The sequence below is a fragment of the Haemaphysalis longicornis genome, unplaced genomic scaffold (genome assembly GCF_048455015.1).
Source record: "Haemaphysalis longicornis isolate Haplotype H1 unplaced genomic scaffold, Haemaphysalis longicornis Haplotype H1 scaffold_7, whole genome shotgun sequence".
Classification (NCBI taxonomy): domain Eukaryota; kingdom Metazoa; phylum Arthropoda; class Arachnida; order Ixodida; family Ixodidae; genus Haemaphysalis; species Haemaphysalis longicornis.
Genome location: NW_027526422.1, coordinates 73,458,678 through 73,477,972, shown reverse-complemented (window position 1 = coordinate 73,477,972; position 19,295 = coordinate 73,458,678). Strand labels below are relative to the sequence as shown.

Below are 19,295 nucleotides of genomic sequence, written 5' to 3'. Positions count from 1 at the left end.
AGTTGCGTGCCTTTGATTTCCTAATTAGGGTCATTGTGCAGGAAAATCAACCAGTTATTCACGTTGTTGCAATACCAGGGCCTTATAATGGCACTCATCTTTCACATCTCCCAATTTAAATACTAATATAATACATGCGTACAATTAATCCTTGCTCAGCAGATAACACTTCCTTGGATGTAACTGACGCCATACATGAGTCAACAATGCCAAAACGTGGCAGATGTGACGCAAATGTAAGACAAAGGATCAAAACCTTCGCCAATACCACATGTTTTACGCCTGCTTCTTACAGGGTTCAGAAGCTTCGTCGCGTCTGTGCTAGCAAAGGAGCGCTCGTCATAAATGTTGCATTGGGAACATAGCCTAACCCGGCCTCGGCATTGTCCTATTGTTTAGAAAAGCTTGGGGTGTTCCAGATGGGCTGCATAAGGGCGCTCACCCGGATGAACAACTTGAAGGACAATGTTCCTTAGCATCTAGGTGCTGTTGTTAGATCTACTGCTTCACATATCAGGTAGGTGTACAATGTGTAGACATTTCTCAAATGTCTAGCTATAAGTGCTGTTTTGTAAATACCTTTTGTCCAGTCGAAACAAAATACACTTGCCCATATGGCTGTCAGAGGTGATCATGTTGCCAGGGACAGCTGCTATTCATTCTCGTGCTAGGCAAATATTTCATGCGCAGCATAGAACAACAAAATTATTCCACATAATAACATTCACGACGCAAATAAATTCAGCTACGTTGAAACCTCCAGTATGCTTGGTTGTCTGCGAGAAAGCTTTCATTTAAATTACTACTTTGACATTCCTAAGCTGTAACTGGCAATGACAGTACTTTTTGAGAGTTACACAATTTTTTGATACCATGGCAGTCTTAAGCGGGGACACAAAACTCGTATACATGGACGCGTTTGCCTAGGTGAGAAGTGTAGACTTCGGCTGTTAGAATGGAGCAGGAGATAGCAGCGCACCCTTTAGCCACTTCGCCAGCATAGCCGGTTCTTAATGCTATGTCTGGAGGATAAAATCAATGTTAGCGCCTAAGTCTAATACACTTAGGTTAAAATTCCATTACGAATAAATTGTAGGGAGTCATATGAATATCTTACTGATAGCACGTCTTGTTTACGCCTGAGGTGGATATTTCTCCTGGAACCACAGGATTTCTAAGATTTAAAAGAATTTAGCTGTGAGAATTTTATTACGCGAAGCGTAATAAAACTATTCGTAAGGAACAGAAGAGGCCTTTTAGAATCTGCTCTATGCTTTTCCTCCCCCGCTAAAAAAATGAATGAATCTGGAGCGGTAGGTAGATGAAACGTTTAATGAGACAGAAAAAGGGTGTGTGTCGGGTACGTACCCACCCGACTTCTGCCTTAACTGTAGGCATTGAGCTCTAACATCTTCAACCGGCACCTGCAGCTTTACGTGCAAGGAGTCTGAAGTTGCCTTGAACAACATCAATATCAAGGTTACGGCTACCTGATGTTGAGCATATATATGAATTAGCAGGACGATTGGCCAATGTTGTCAGTCAAAGTAAGGGATAGAACAATGCACAAGAAGAAGATGATGACGATGATTGTGAGAACGCTGATAATTTCAGGGAGATTAGCTTACGTTTTAAGTTGTAGTAATACAAAAGGGAGATTAGTTTACGTTTTCAGTTGTAGTAATAAAAAAAGCAGGCTGGGAGTGGGAGTCGGAAAGATAACACAGGAAATCCACCCAGCGAAAGAGCGGACGCACTGAGAAAACTCCCGGAGAACATAGAGAGCCTGTCTTGCTTGCTGCTCTTTAGATTACACCAGTTCCAAAATAGCCCAAGTCGACACCCCGCGACAGGGCGATGCATATTTAAACATCCTTTATTGTTACGGCGTGGCACATCTACCCTTCTCTAGATAGCCAGGTTAGCTACGCTTAGGGAAAGAAAGCCTGCTCACTGAGCCACAGTGACACTCTCAATCGATGGCGGGCTTCCAGTTGATCCCATACGCTAGAAACATTAAAAGAGCATAAGTACAGGAAAGTTCACAGTTGCGTGTCCAAGATATCGGCTCAAAATGAAATGCTGGGGCCTTTCCTCTACTCTAAACGGTGATTATCAGCACCCCCGATGAGGCGCTCGTCTTTTTTCGTTCAGCAGGATCCTTTCGCACGCTTATATAATACAGCGCGGTCGTCGCCTGCGAGGGAGGCGGGATCGCTCGCCGCGCTAAAGAACAAAAACTCCATTTTCCTGCGGCGGTCTCTGTTCCGCCCCCACGAACCGGAGGAATCTATGCCGCTGAAACATCCCCCTCGCGAGGGGCACGATCAAATGCACAGCATTTCCGAGGGGGTGCGCCGGCAAGTCGTATGGATTACGTATTGGTTGTTGGTTTTCTTGTTACACGCTGCACGTCATCAAATTTGCGGTGGGCTACAGCGGGGCGTCCCGGCAGCACGAGACGCGACCAGCGCTGCTGGTCTCTCGATCATAGTCTCGATCGCGGGACCTGTGTCGCCATCTTGCGGAGGCGCGTGACAACTTATGGCGGGTCTCTCGATCATAGTCTCGATCGCGGAACCTGTGTCGCCATCTTGCGGAGGCGCGTGACAACTTATGGCGCTTTCGAAACAAACCATAAATGAGTGAAGGATATAAGGCGCTATCGGTGCATCGAAATCCGTGTTGGTTGCGTGGCTCAATCGGTAGTGCGCCCGGCACTTGCCGTTCCGCCCGCGCCGTCATGGGTTCGAATCCGGGCGCCGGAAACTGTTGTTTCTTTTATAGTGTAGTGGCCTGGCTGCGGACTAGGCCGAACGCCGCGTGACATTGTGAGTTACTAAAATGCTATGCATTTAAAAAACTCCATTTTCCTGCGGCGGTCTCTGTTCCGCCCCCACGAACCGGAGGAATCTATGCCGCTGAAACATCCCCCTCGCGAGGGGCACGATCAAATGCACAGCATTTCCGAGGGGGTGCGCCGGCAAGTCGTATGGATTACGTATTGGTTGTTGGTTTTCTTGTTACACGCTGCACGTCATCAAATTTGCGGTGGGCTACAGCGGGGCGTCCCGGCAGCACGAGACGCGACCAGCGCTGCTGGTCTCTCGATCATAGTCTCGATCGCGGGACCTGTGTCGCCATCTTGCGGAGGCGCGTGACAACTTATGGCGGGTCTCTCGATCATAGTCTCGATCGCGGAACCTGTGTCGCCATCTTGCGGAGGCGCGTGACAACTTATGGCGCTTTCGAAACAAACCATAAATGAGTGAAGGATATAAGGCGCTATCGGTGCATCGAAATCCGTGTTGGTTGCGTGGCTCAATCGGTAGTGCGCCCGGCACTTGCCGTTCCGCCCGCGCCGTCATGGGTTCGAATCCGGGCGCCGGAAACTGTTGTTTCTTTTATAGTGTAGTGGCCTGGCTGCGGACTAGGCCGAACGCCGCGTGACATTGTGAGTTACTAAAATGCTATGCATTTAAAACGAGAAAAAAAAGAGTGCGTAAAGAGAGGAAGATTAAGATAGCTGTGGTTTCTTGGTGATACTGTTCGTCATGGCAAAATAGGGAGCACAAGGAAGATGCACCCACAAATGAGACTTTAGTATCACAGTATCCTGCTTACTTCGTGTATTTTTAATTCTTCCTACGCTTATTTGCGCCATGCTTGTTATGGATTTGAAAGGACAACTTCCGTACGCACAGTGCTGAGTGCCACCTCCCAGCCAAGCGGCGCAGAAAACAACAGAGTTCCACGGCGCCATTGCGGGGCCTAAAATACATTCATATTCTCTCGCCAGTCGTACACTGTTTCGTATTCACTGCATCGTAAGGAGTGATTTTGTGTCCTTTTAATTTTTCAAAGGGGACAAGGAAGCAAGGCGTTATTTTGCTCACCAAGGTAACAAAGTTACACCCATACCCCCGAGGGAACCAATTGATTTAGTGCATGAATAAACCGATTTGGTTGGCTGCCTTGATATTTTGGCGAACAATTTCATTAGAGCGCTCCGGTCACCGTGTGACAGGAAATACGGTTTAGTTTCCAAGATAAATGCATTATTCCAAAGTCAATAAAAACATTCGTCTCAAGCCCGCCCGTCAAAGCAAACAACAGCAGACACTCAAGTGGCACGCTATGGGTAGAGTTTCGACATGTCTAGGGTTCATTTGCAGCCCCAGTTTGGTGCGTCAAGGGTGTCCTACCTCACGGCCTACAAAGGTACCATGTTGGGCACCAGGACACAGACAAGGCGCCTGCTCATAAAACGTTTCGGAGCGTTGCTGCTGCTGCTCTCTGTTCAGGCTGTGGATGCTCGGGGTAAAAGGTGCACACCCAAAGACGACCCGGACATCTGCAGGACGCCGGTAAGGATACCTGACAGAAATGGAACCACGTAGACTGAATGGCCCAGTATTGGAGCGTTTGTTTGCATCGCTTTTATTTCTTGCGTTGAAGGGAATAAAAAACCTCCGCCGCAGTTTGGAAGCGAACCCGCGACATGGCGAGGAATATATGAACACACGGTTCCTGAGGTAATTGGCCATAAAAAAAACTTGGGAGCCATTTCCCACTGTGAAGAAAGATGACCAGCAAAATTGTACACATCGCCCGCATGGTTAGAGATAGGGAACTTATTTGTTTTTGACATCATCCGATAATCGTGATGACTTTGTATTTGCGATTATGTATTGAAGGTTGGAAGGACTAGAATTTTGTACCAGCAGGCAAGTATGGCGCAGTCTGTTACCTTCCACAAGAAGACCATCTATTGAGAAGGCGGAGATTCCTTAAGTCTGCAATTTAACTAAGCATTTGCTACAAGTAAATGTAACTCGATGTGATGTATGAGTCGTCTTAGCGGCCAACGTAGTTCAATTTTGTTCAGGAAGTTTCGACAAAAAGGCCCTACTGCCTTTTTCCCTCACAATACTACACTACCGTAGATGCCAATGATCTAACAGCAGACGGGAATTTTGTAACCTTTACAACCTCCCTGTGAACTACCTAATTGACAAGTGAAATACTCCGAGCATTCATAGAATTCCACTTAGGGGCTAAATATCATGCAACTGTTTTTGACAGTTTTGATAACACGAAAGTGCCGGAAATTTTCTTCTAAGAATTCCCGACAAAGTCGGCCTTGCCACAAAACATTTTTGAGACTCCAGATTTGTTGACGGACATAAAAAATTTACAAAACAATGGTCATAAACAGCTTCACTGAAAAAATTCAAAAGCTACCCTGACTTATGGAAGTAAATAACCAGGGAATTTGTAACGTGCCGAGCTGCTTGTTCTAGTCCCACCACCTCCACATCCTATACTTCATGCTAAACCTGCTGCGTCTGGTCGGCGGGTGCTGCAGCAGCAGCAGCAGCAGCACCAGCGTCAGCAAACCCTCCTTAAAGGAGCCATGAAGACAAAATACAAGTTGGGTTTATTAGAAAGACTGCTTAGTCCCGATAACAATGATACCAATATCATCGCAATCTTCGAACGAATAACGGAGATATTAAAGAAAACGTGTGAAGCAGTCGCGACCCCCTAGCCACTTTCCCGCAACTTTTCTGTGACGTCACAGAACCTTGTTTGTGCGATTGGCGGCCGCCTAACTGACCTGGCGCGACAACACATGACTGGACGTCTGTAATGGGGCCTCTAGTTCCATTTGACGGCATCACTTGAATGCTAACGTGCAGTTAACGCACTGAAAATTATGTTTTATTGTTGGCCCGTGTGACGTCATTCTTGCTCATAACACGTCACTGTGGCGCAAAATTTGAAAGTTTTTAAACACTTCTTGCCTTTTTTTGTTAAAAAAAGCATCTTTTGTGGCTGTAATGGAGCTGAGTGAGATACTGAATCGTAGTTCTTTCAAATTAAACGAAGTTGTATTTTCTCTTCATGGGTCCTTTAACACAACGGAAACAGCGAAAGATCCTCTCTAGAAATACCACACGACAGTTTTTAAAGTTCAACTCGGGTATGCCATGATGAAAGAATCGCATTAGGTCACTTCCCGCCTGCGCTGAAGATTCGCCATTTTTTTTATTTTCTGGCTTTTTGGCTACATGCGAGGCTATTTAGCGCTAATTCTTTTCGCCTTCATATCCTCTCTGCACACGGACGCAACAAAAATCCCGGCAAACGGCCGGCTAACACTTTCGATGGAAAATGTCCAGTCTGTATGCTGTAGTCCGCAATCTATAAAACCATTATTCCCCTATAAAACTATCATTCACCTTCTTTCTGTCTCACTCTTGCAGAAACAGCTGATCACGTCCAAGGGCTACCCAGCGGAAGAGTACCGTGTTGTGACCAAAGATGGCTACCTTCTCAAAGTACAGCGCATTCCCCATGGCCGCCGAGGAAGGGGCAATGGGCCGAGACCAGTGGTTTTCCTCCAACATGGACTGCTGAGCTCTTCCGTGGACTGGTTGGTCAACATGCCCGACCAAAGCCTCGGTGCGCTGCCACAAGGAATCAGAAATCGCCAATCCGCTACCAACTCCCTAATTCGAAAACTAAACTATCAACTACAACCGCTTTGTAATCCCAACAGTTGTAATCCTAACTATAACATCAACATCATTGAGGGACGTTTAGGCCACAACTATGCCTTGAGATTGCTAAATTAAGAATGACAAACATGGCGGAGCTGCTTCTATTACTTAACAGAAGAAGTTCCAAGAAGTACCCTCATGCGCGCACAATGAGCACAACACTCGTAACGGGAAAATGTTGGTAAATATGTTTGAGCGCGAAAATCGGCGTAGAATGACAGCTAATTATTCCGAAATGTATTTACTCTAAATTAATGCAACAACGTGCAGCTATTACGAGTGAAACTACGAGCATTGCGAGACCTATTCATGAACCAATTGCATGATGTCTGGCGATTGCACGGTTCTGAAGGCTAAAAAGAACTTGTAAAGCAAGTTACGTTGGCGTATCCCGCAAGACAGACGAAGCAGAGCCCCACTGCACGAGCAATGTATTCACCGTGAGGAGATTTGATTTGTCGTGTTTCAAATAAATCTTGTCAGCACAGAACTTAGTTAGGCCCACACGCCACCAATTGAATTATTTATTTATTTATTTATTTATTTATTTATTTATTTATTTATTTATTTATTTATTTATTTATTTATTTATTTATTTATTTATTTATTTATTTATTTATTTATTTATTTATTTAATACATACTGCGTCCCACACTTCGGTCCAAGCAGGAGGGCATGGTGCAATGCAAAGAGGAATACAATAAAACATACACAAGAAACATATTTATTAGCCAGCATATAGGGGAGAGCCAGCAGCCCTTAATGACCCTGGGTAAAATTAAGCACGTGATGAGAATTAATTGCAGAAGTCGATCTGTACGTACTTAACAGAATTTAGCATGTCAAAGGGCTGAATACGCGTTCAAAAATGATGAAATTTAGTTTCCGGCTGATAGGTTAGAACAATAGTGAGCACGAAACTTTCGAAAATTTTTTAATAATGATTGTTCTAAGCCAATACTTGCCCCGCATTGTGTTCATACGAGAAGTTAAAGTCAATGCGCTCGCCTTGTTACTTGCAAACACAGACCATAACCGTCATGTTTCAGAACGCGCAGCAGCTAGCAAAGAAGCCATTCTAAATTCGCAACCCAAGGAATGCCAAATATACACAGCTAGTTAAAATTTGGCATAGTTATATATTTACTGAGACGGCTTAACGCCATTCAAGTTGTTTTAGGGTTGGTGCTTAACACCGACAGTCAACGCTCTTTTTGGTGTTCAGACGATTTTAATTGAACTTTGTGCACTGAAAAATGCGTTTACGCCTGCAAGCGAAGTGAACATTGGGTCCAATATACGAACAGTGTTTCTGGAACGTCATTCGCTCATTTCGTTTTTCATGGGTGATAGCAACTGTTATGGGCGCTGCAATTATGAGTGATTTGTTTTCATGTAGATGCGTTAAAACGAGTCACGGTTCATTTCTGCAAACAGAGTTGTACGACTCCCGAAAAGCGTTAATTAACAAGGAATGAATGCCACTTTGAAGTAATGCCAGCTGCCAAATAAAACTTAAAACGCCTATAGGACCAATAGCCAAACGTAACGCAATTTGCTTTAAAAGAGCGAAAGCCACAGCCGCTTCAGTCCTTTTGTTTTGCAGTGTCCTTCTTAGAGAGCTCCTGGAAACAAAACACAACGTCGTACAATTTCAAAGAACTAGCTCTTGGTAACTCACAAACGTCTACCCTAGCAACGAAAGACGTTTCTTAAGCGGACAAAAACGCACAAAATGCTGAGAAACTCGCAAATATAGCGCTACGCGACGTCAGCAGTGACACAATAGAAGGAACAGTGACGCAATAGAGGGAAACACTAAAAACATAGTTATTGTTGGGTTTACCGCATACACTAGGATTCAAGTTAATATTTGTTTGAATCTTGCTGTAAAATTGGTAATATCCTTATCGGAAGAGAGCAGTTTTTCATTGAACCAACCCTGTGCGTTGTCGTCATGGTCCCCTTATAGCCTAATCAAAGAATGCCCCTTGAGAAAAGAGACACAGCCAAAAGGCGCATAATCGCCTTTTAGCCTTCACCAGATGTGCCGTGAACGTAAAAAGTGAAATCACAAAACTCTCTGCGTTATGTGAGAAGGAACATAGCAACAGAAAAACAATGAAATAAAGTTTTTATAGTCTTCCGAGCAGAAGCAACTCCTGTCGAGAACATTTCAAATCAGAGCTTTCTGATTGTTCCAAAGGTTACAGAATAAAACAACACTCAATCCCAAGTCCTTCATCTCTACTTTAAGCTACCCCCTAAAAATCAAACCAACGAATACCCTCCGTTAAAAGTTGGGTTAAATAGTACAAAAGAAACGCACTTTCAATTCTTGCCAAAGGTTTTAAATCTACAAGAGGGGACTGTCCGCAGATATAGTTACTTTAATGCAATTTCTTTTCAAACTTGACCGGTTCGTCTTTTGTTCTATTTCCATAAAATATTTCTTTCGCTGTACTTTCCATTTTCATTTTGGTGCTTAAAGGTCGTGGGGCATCAGGGATCTGCAGAGAACGAGAACGTTTATTTCTTTGAAGGGCACCAAATAAGTATATACTCCTAAACTGGAAATTTTCAGTACATCCGAAAGGAACATGATTACCGCTTCTGTGAGACTGTTGCATATAACCAATATAACGGGAATTGAAGGAGCCCTCTGTACTCCAGGGAGCATTTACAGTGTGGAATGCAGCTAATGGAAGGAAAACAAGCCCCAGGAATCATCAAAATATACGTTTGAGGCTCCAGTGGCTTTTAATATCAACAGTTAAAAATACGTTTTCACTAACTTGTCGACCAGAAAAGAAACTACTGTTCAAAAATGTCACGTGCTCCATAGCAACTGCGCAAATCGGGATACAGAGCTTCGCGGCTCTGAGGTCTTTGGTTTGGCGAGAAGCTGTGTCCGCCGAAGCTACGTTGACAGACATAAAAAATTTAGTGACAAGTTGCTAGAGCTGTTGTAAACTGGTAAGTCTGAATATTATGAGAACTTGAATATAAAAATGTATGAGTTCCGCGTGACAAAGTCAATGCGTAATTATTTTTTTGCAGGATTCATCCTAGCTGACGCTGGGTATGATGTCTGGATGGGAAATATCCGCGGCAACACCTATTCCAGCCACATCTGGTTCTCAAGAAAGAGCAAAAAATTCTGGGATTTCACGTGCGTTTCTATTATAATTGTTATGCTATGGAGTAAGTTGTTACTTAGTTCACCTGTTAAGCTGTTAGTCATCCAAAACGGAGCAGAAGAAATTCAGGACCTTTGATGCATAGCGGCGACCAAAATATCCTTAAGGCTATCGCGCGGTCCAGTGCTGTGGAAGTCTGCGCTATCAGTGCTATTCCGGTTGGGCCGTCATATAGTGTCACGAAATGCATTCACTGCGCCCACACTCCCTTTCCGCCTTCCAGACCCTCCCTGAACTTCTTCCCGACTTCCTTCACCCGCCTCCCTCATCCTGTGAGCTCACATATCATTTGCACGTGATGCGTTACTAGGAGTAATATAAATAGAAGTCCGAATAAAATGTACCATCGCATAAGCAATGCTTCTTCAGTACTTGGTAGAGCGTGTAAGCATAGCCTATCTCAAGCAGCGGTAGTAGATATCACAGTATATGAACATGTGGATAGCAGTATATGCCGGTAGAGTTCCCAAAGAAATAGAGAGTGAGTCTTCGTGCTGTAAGCGATGTGATAAAAACATGCACTTCATCCTCAAACCATTACTTCTCCGAACACCATGTACAGGGCGTTACCTAAGTGCCACCGCGTGGCCGAGAGGGGTTCAAAGGGTGTAAGACGAATAACTTTTATTTGGGTTTAGAGGAAGAATAAAATTAGGCACCTCTCCACCTAACAACGGCGATGATTGAACGCGAAGCTTTCTCGTGACGGATCGTTTTCGTCTTGAAACGATCGGGTGCAGGACTCTTCTGTGTACTTTTTCACGTCCGCGCACCCCTCTCCAAATTCAAACCGCTTTGGTCATTTCGCAGTGGAGCAACCGAATAGACGCCGGCTTCCTAACGCAAGGACCCGGGTTCGATTCCCGCTATGGGAAGAGCTTTTTTGTTTCACTTCGCCCGTTTTCGCGCACACAGACGTTCGTGATAACGCTAAAGCTTCGCTTTAAAACTATAACGGTGAGTTGGCGTTTATCGTACATTAGAATGCCGGAAATAAATATACCACCCGCAGCAGCATCACTTCCGTAATAACACAGAAAATTAAAACAAATTACTCCATCTTCCCGTGGGGAAACATGAGGGGGATGCGAAGCATCATAGGGGTTCCGTGTAGGTTTCATTGTGTTGCCGTTATGTTTCATTTATCGGCGCATGAATGGGAACGTAGTGTGAACCTCCATGTAGAGACAGAGAAATGTAGAGACAGCGAAGAGACCGACACCGGCGTTACCTGATCGAACACCTCCTGATTCTCGTCTTTCTTTATAGCCTGCTCATGCTCCTACCCCGCTGCCCGCCCCCTTCGTCCTCTTCTCTGGTTGAGCTGCAAGGCACGTGGCGCTTCCCGCCACAGCTTTAACACGGGAAATTCAACATCCTCCTCTTAAGTTTTCAGTTCGTCGTTTCCGTTGACGTTCAGCTTCACATGCGTTCATTGTATGAGTAGCTTCTTGACGTAGTTTGAATGAGTCAAGGACGTAAGGCGCGTTCGTAGCACTTGCTCCTGTCTCGGTTTTGTAGCGCAGTGGAAAAGCGCCACGTACCTCCCCTTGCGGCCAGAGAGTCGTGGGATCGAAACTGGGTGCCGCTAACTATTTCTTTTTTTATAGTGTAGGGGGAGAGGTGTGGATGGACGGACGACGGACGACAGAGCCGAGAGCAAGAGATGCTTCGCATCTAAAAAGAATTGTGAAAACAGGTGTCGAAGCCCCCGACACTCTCCCGCACTGTAATAGAAAGTTTTGGCATACCATTAACGTGTTTACGTTACCGTCTGCCGCGCGTGCGGGCGTCGACTACGCATGCGCGAGAAGTTGGCGCGAACGGCAACTTACCGGCACAGGCTTGATCGTCACCAGCGAGCTGCCTGAAGAGACGAAGGGTACACTCGCCTTTTAATAACAGCACATTTAGTGCGCTCGGTGCTTACCGCTTGGTTCATCCGATGAAATTATTCTTAGTTGATGTTCTTTGTTACATTTTTTAGATGCGACGCATCTCTTTAACTCGCCTTGTCCCTCCATGCATGCTTCCGGCGTCCATCCGCACGCCTCTCCCCAATTCTCCTCGCCACGCCAGCTGCGTGGTAACGCCGCTCTCACCGCAGCGCCATCTTGCGTTAGCGCTCGCTCCCCTCACAATGCCAGCTGTGCGTCAGCGCGCGTTAGCGCTCGGTTAACACATGCGCATGCGCTACTCTCTCTCATTCCCCTCACCGTTAACGCGCGGTACATATAAACGCGATAACTGCGCCGGTCCGCTCAGTCGCTCCACCGCCGCCGCTCCGATGACATCCGATGACCTCCGATGATTTGAATGGAGACTAACAGGTCTGCTACCGCGATGGTCGGCGCAACCGTAACAAGCACCGCCCAGATGCGTCGCATCACCCCATGGTTTCCCCCCGCGGAAAGATGTGGTCAATTTTTTTTTGTAATTGGTGCTCAGGAGCACGACAAAGGACTTCCTTTCTCAGATGAGCGAGCAAAATGGCCACCCCTACTTGTGCTGCCTCGCCCGGCTCAAATAACTTCAGATAAGTTTCTGAGCTCGCAAAGTGCTTCTGCGTCACCACAATTTTGTTGGACGAGATAGCGTAGATTGCTGAGTAATTACTACAACATATTTTCCTATTTTCTTGCCGAATTTTTTAGCGCGGGCGTAAATTCTAGTATACCTTGGTTTCAACTCTACTCAGTAGATGGCGCCAATGAAATGTTTTCGGTTTTAAAGCTCTACCAGTTACGGCTACAGTATTCTCAAAACAACTGATGCTGTTGTGAACGCTTTATCCAAAAGGTAAAACCTTCAAGCTACTTTAAACGAAAGCAAATAGATATCAGCAACAAAATTGTGTGGTTTGCTCTGAGACTCACACTGGTATTCTGAGTCCTTCCTTTACTCGAGCCTCCAGTGGTGGAAATCCTTGAAATCGATTTCGCTACGCATACGTATTGCTGAATCCTGGCCTCAGCCAAATGGAGGGAGCAAATGAAGTGGAGGAGGGACTCAGAATGCGGCCCTAACTCACTAGATATCCCTACCTGCCCCACGGAGACCGGAATACGCAAATCGCCAACTGTGTGCTAAAAACTGTGTTACCGCTTTCACAGGCAAAAGGAAACTTCAGCTTTCGGTAACACTGTAAACGGTAACGCAAATACGGTAACGAAACGCTAAATCTCTCTAATATTTGTTGTGACATCACGAACCGCGATTGCATGGTGAAACGAAATTGGCCGAGTTCGTCGAAGCGTTTTTCAGAAACAAACAATACAAAGTTTTAGCATATCGTTGACATGTTGGTGTTGCCGTTTCCCGTGCTACCGGAAGCCGGAGTTACTATTTACCGCCGGAAACGGTAGGGCACGTCTTAGCACACCGTTTTCCGTTTACGTATTCCGGCCGGCACAGTGCAGGTAGCGGCGTCGAGGAAATTAGTCTCAAAACAATTGAATAAAAGTTTTGTTGCGCACAGTTATTTGCTTTTTTTTAAAGTCGCCCGAATGTTTAATTTTTTGCATTAGGCGTTCACAATAACATTATTAGTTGTTTTGAGAATACTCCAAGCACCACCTCTGGCGCTTAAAAAAGAAAACATTATGCTGGTGGCGCTATCTACTGAGTAGAGTGGAATCAAGGTAAACTAGAATTTATGCACATTATAAATATTGCGGTATAAAATGAGTGAGATATATTGTAGTAATTACTCAATAGGCTAGGTTAGCTTGCCCAGCACAATTGCGCATGCGTAAAAACGCTTTGCGAGCTCCGAAACATATCTCAACTATTTGAGGTTGGCGAGGATTGGCATGAGTAGGGGTGGCCATTTTCCTCACCAATCCGAGATGAATAGTTGTTTGTTGTACTCCTCAGCATCATTGAACCAGAAAAACTAACAAACAACATCAACTAAGATCATTTTTATCTGCTGCACCAATAATCAAGCACCGAGAGCACTGCAGTTGCTCTAATCAAGGCGCGAGGGCACACTTCTTCTGTTCACGAAGCTCCCAGGTGACGATCAAGCCTGTGCCGGTAAGTTACCGTTTGCGGTAACTTCTCGCACATGCGTAGTCGACTCCCGCAAATACGGTAGACAGTAATGTAAACACAGTAGCGGTATGCTAAAATCCCATAATGAAGCTAGGCATGTAAACGTAAAAAAATGTATGCGGGAACTTTGCGGGTCACGTGCTTTCTAAAAGACAAACCTCAGCTAGCAAACATTATAAAAAAAGATGCCTCAAACAGGCGGAACGTTCCCTTTCAGTTCTAGTTTCGTTGAAATGTTTTGCCTTGCGGTATACCTTCATGATTACCTTCATGTACCTTTACGGCTGCGCTTGTATACAGGCGCAGCCATAAAGGTGCATGCGGATGAACGCCACCGTCTACCGCCCCTGCTCATAATAGTGCATATGTGTACGTACACTTGCAACAGCTAGAGACGGAAGTCAGAGATTGTTGGCGCTATCGGCTACGCTACCGAGGCGCGGCGGCCGCAGGTTTCACTGCAGACCAAATGCTCAAGTATGTTCTACACGTACACCCAGCAGGCAGGACCTCACCGAGAAATTTTTCTACAAGCGTCATACGGGTTCTATGCTTGACACACGAATGTGCCTGGACACCGCCATACAACATACCACAATGGCGTTAAGACGAACCTTTCTTTCTGATTGGCTTCCAATCTTTTCGGCAATAATGACAGCCAATAACAACCTTTCAATAAGGTGACGATGCTGTAATAAAGTTGGTGATGTTTGCTCTTGGAAGCTTATGACTGCTCTTTACCGTCCCGAAAAAATGCAGGCATACGGCGGAGAGAAGTCCAAGCTTCATATTTTAATTCTGAGCAACTAAGGCTTCGCTGGCCATGGAACGGAAGCTGAGAAAGTTGCGAAATGCGTGATTTTCAGTGAAAGCGAAAATTTATTCATTCTCTACTATACATATGAAGAGGTATTGTGGGGCAGCTTTGTTTTGATCATGTGCCCGAGTTATTGAGTCCCGGTTTCTAAATAACCTAATAAGATGAGCCTGCTATATCCGTTTACATTTGGTTTACACTGCTGTCCGATGTGTACTCTCGAGGCGGCGGCCTCGTCAGGAGACGTACGAGTCGCCTTTTGCCACGACTCGTGGACATAACTAGATGTGTGTATTTATGTCCTAAAGAAATTGAAATTGCAAAAAAAATTATTCAATACATGAACTAACGTCGATATTAACAGCCATCAGGAGAAAAAACAGCAAGGAGAAGTGAAAAAAATATTGCATGTTAATAAAGTGTCCGTATTTATCATACACGTCTCAGAATTAGCATGACGGTGTTTGGAACGATATATTTAGTTACGTTGCCTGGGAAAACTAAAGCGTCATGATTCACGCTGCATAAATCGACGCTATAGTAACAACCCACAAATTAGTTATTAAAGCGCAACTTTCTGACGCAACGACTGCCCCAACCTTAGTGCAGATTTCGCAAGCGTGGTTACCTACAGTTATTGTTACTCCTCAACTAAAAATGAAAATATATCCTTCAAAATAGTTTTCTTGAAGTAAAAATCGGAGTAAATTCTCTTTGATTAAATTTGAGCTGATTAAGAGGCCAATAACCCTGAAGGAAAAGGGTATGAGCTGCTAAAACATGTATTTCTCTTAGCTTTTGGTCTTCCTGGGTTGTAACCGCTGTTTCTTTTTTTCAGCTTCGAGGATATGGCAGCCATCGACCTACCCGCGATGGTCAACTTCGTGCTCCGCAAAACCTCCCAATCAAAGCTCTTCTATGTTGGACACTCCCAGGGCACAATGATACTTTTCGCACTGCTTTCCACTAAACCTCAATACAAAGAGAAGGTGAGCGCAGAGTTGGAAGCATGTTTTTTATTCAGTGCAAAGGATGCATCTGGGCGCTGAAACACGTCTTTCTCCTTTAGAATGAAACTGCCTATGGCAAGGGCGAATGTCTAGCACAAAACCTCCATAGGCATGGAAGACGCGAAAGAAACAGAGTACCGGGGCGCCAAGCCACAAGGAGAAAATGAACGTCGGGGTCTCTCGAGGAAAAATGCGCCACTTATCGCGTTTTTTTTTTTTTTTACGAAATACGTGTCCGTTACACAGTGCCTGTCCGATACGGAGATAAAATCCCATTTTAACACCGACGTCAACAAGTGATGGCCACGTGTGGTTTGTACACCTTAGGAACAGCACGCGTAAGAGAAACAAAGCCGCGAGCAGTGACGAGTATTAGACCATCGCCGCAGCGTTGCATTCGCAACGGTAAGAGAACGAGAGAGCGCCCGGTCCGCCTATTGTAAGCGCCCGCAGAGTTTCCCTATATAGCTCCATCCTATAGGGAGCTTGAGTTGTGTGACATATATCCGCCATCTTGGGTAGTCGCACAACTCTAGATCCGTGTGCGTTGTAACCAGGGCGGTGCATGTAATTATGTCATGCAACTGTGGCTTCCAGCGGTAGCTATATAGTGAAACTCCAGCCCCCCAAGAAGAGCGTGCGCGCGCCGTCGAGTGCGACCGTAGAAGTCGGGCCTCTCCGGTGGTACGGGAAGAACAACGGGCCCGGTACCCCGAGCGCAAGCGTCAACGTCGCGACGATCCGGCGGCGCCAAAGGAATAGTGGGTCCGTGACGCCGAGCGCAATAGAGGGCATAACGATGGCGACGCCGCTTCGGACAGCACCAGCAGGGAAGACTTCGCCGGAACCATAATGAGATTTCGGATAGATGTTCCCGACCGCAACTTTGGATCCAGCTTCCGTGTGTGCGGTCGGCATCGGTTTGATCTCAATTCATCCAAAATCATCGGAAACAAGGTTGTGCGTGTAGTTCAGCACTTCGGATGTACGGTGAAAACGCGAGGAGGGATTGTCATAATTTAGAGTGTCGGTGTGTTAAAGTGTTGCACCATGGTCTTGTCGCCATTAAAGGGCTACTAGTTAACTCCCTTCACAGAACAGAAAGGCTCAATAATATTTAGTGTTCACGTACTTGGTGTTGTTTTTTGCAGGGTTAGTGCATTTTTGCCGGAGCGTAGGTTGCGTTTCTCCGAAAACCAAACTTTTTCAACGGGGAGCGGCACACACGGCAAACAAATATACTTCGACAATAACGTTAGTGAATATGAGTGATAGTGCTACACTCATCTACAGTAAATTCGCGAAATTTAAACTTGGTCAATTCAAAATTTCGGTTAATTCAAACAAAGTTCAAATTTTGGTTGGCCCGCTGTCTTCTCAATGCATTTTGAAAACGCTTAACTCAAACTGCTCCATTGCGTAAATACGGTTAATTCGAATTTTCGCCTTGTCCTTCCCAGAAACTAACTGCTTCACTTGCCACTTCTAGTTGCAGATTTGCATCCTTATATCATCAGTAAAGGTCAAAAACAAAGCCGACTATGTGCATACATCCGTCGAAGCGAGACCGCGTGCACCAGATTCGCTCGGACAAGTTTGTTTTGAGCACTCATGCGAAGACAAAGCATTCAGGCATTTGTGATTCTTATTTCAGAGTCTGAATGGCACTGCAGTATTCTATGTGCATGTTGCATTATTAAATGTATGTGAATGTTTCATTATAACTCAAGTCGGTTTGTTTTTCGAGCCAAATTTATCAGGACTTCTGGTAATTCGAACTTCTGATAACTCAAACAAAATCCTGCGAGGCGCACAAGTTTGAATTATCGCCAGTATACTGTATTTGCAATTTCTGAGCGCTGGTCCCTAAAATTCACAAGGACACAACATTGGAAGCAGGGCTTTCAGTTCAATCGTATCAGGGTAAGTTCGAGTTTTACTGACGTCCGAAGGAAGTAATTAAACTTTATTTTTATAAGCCCTCTCTGCGAAGGCTGCCCTTTATGGGAGCTGTGGCCAAGGCTTTCTCGGCACTTAGCGCTAGCAAGAGCTGGGTCGCTGCGCTGGGGTTAGCCAGCCTCGCATCCCAGGATTACAGGGGTCAACGCTGGGTGCGTGTGAACGCGGGTGCAGATCACAAGCCTATAATATGTGGAATACGTTGTGGCAAACTTCGCAGATTGGGGAAAGGGGGGTGCCGGGTAAATATCAAGCAGTGCCCCGTATTAAGACATAAGGCTTGGGCGAAACCAGATGAACATGTCGTTCGAGTTAGCCGTGTAATTTCACAGAGCCATGATTTTTACGACCTAATTCAGTGAATTCGACCGCAGATTACCGACTAAGTTTCGGGTGCTCTATTCGGTAACTTGTGCTGGTAATTCCCCGCGGAGAAAACTCTGTTTCTAAAGTTCAGCAGAACATCTTCATCTTTGTTTTGTCATGTGTGCCTCGGCTGTGTAAAGCTCAACCACAGTTATGTCCAAGGCCATGCCGGTAATCATGCAATGTTGCACTCTCATCTGCAAGGGGAGCTGAATATCGGTTAAGGCCAGGAAGATACTCGAGAAGGGTGGGATGTGGGTTGCAGCCCATGGAAGGGCGCTCCGGATGTTGCACATACCGGCGAGTTCGAGGCGTCCGTCGATTCTTTTACATGTTCCCTACAAGTTCATTGTTCCTTGAAGCATACGGAAATACTTATATTTAAATGCAATCGTTGAGCATGGAATGAACCTTTCCTATGAGATCATTTCTATATTTGAATTTGATAGCCACGGCCAAAAATCACTGCGCAGCTGCATTTTCATACGCCTTAAAATTCACACTGCCGACGGGTTCTAAAACACGTTTTTCCATCTAAATTCTTTTCGGCTGCTAAACACCCTGTGAAAAATTCTTTGCAAATGTGTGGAAGTCTATTTGACAGCGCTGAGACGACTTTCGTAAACAATTGCCAGAGGTGCCCCTAACAGACGTCACGTTAATTTCTTGATAAATTTCATCCCTCTTGAGTCTATCATCTGTGTCGGTTTTTGTCGTGTCGTAATTAAATTGGGACACGCAGTCATAAACTAGGGCTTTTTTAACCAGTATTCTTATGTTTCAAGTATTCCTTTTCGTGCATCTTTTACTGTATGCGACGCTCGAACAAGCGAAAGTGGCCATTGACGTGGATGGAAACAGTGCGCTTTCTGAACTTGGCCAATTGATCTCTAATAGTTCAGCAGTTTTATGGTACAATGAAACGGCTACGTTAAACTGTTGGCACCTTTGTGCCATCGTACACAGCAACATTTTTGGTTTCCCTGTAGTAGATAGAGCGCCCGTCCTTGTCAGCCTTGTCAGCTTTTCTCGTCCCGTCCCTTGCGCTGTTTTAATCATGGATCCTTACCGACTCTCCCAGCTTTGCACTCTTGTTCAATACGTAGATAGAGGTCGCGCACGTCTCCTTTCGACATTATTTGCGTTGATATAAAACAATTTTCGCGCCTATATTTACCACGTTGTAGGCCTAACACGTTGTTTTACCTGCATACTGGCGTCTATATATAAGGTGCTTTTTAATCACTAAAAATCCGGCCTCTACTCATCAGCGTTAGCCTGCATAACTTGTGTGTGGTCATCTTGGAAAGGCGGACCTGTT

General features: G+C 45.2%; 1 protein-coding gene across 1 annotated transcript in view; it reads left to right on the top strand.

The window, feature by feature from the left end:
* The first annotated feature begins 281 nt into the window (after nucleotides 1-281).
* LOC144144475 (gastric triacylglycerol lipase-like) overlaps nucleotides 282-19,295 on the top strand; it is a 37,661-nt gene continuing 18,647 nt past the window's right edge. The window contains exons 1-5 of the mRNA XM_077675934.1: nucleotides 282-517; nucleotides 4,176-4,367; nucleotides 6,270-6,468; nucleotides 9,627-9,738; nucleotides 15,478-15,628. Coding sequence (XP_077532060.1) covers nucleotides 4,227-4,367; nucleotides 6,270-6,468; nucleotides 9,627-9,738; nucleotides 15,478-15,628 — 603 coding nt within the window. The 5' untranslated portion in view covers nucleotides 282-517; nucleotides 4,176-4,226. The remainder of the gene's footprint in view (nucleotides 518-4,175; nucleotides 4,368-6,269; nucleotides 6,469-9,626; nucleotides 9,739-15,477; nucleotides 15,629-19,295) is intronic.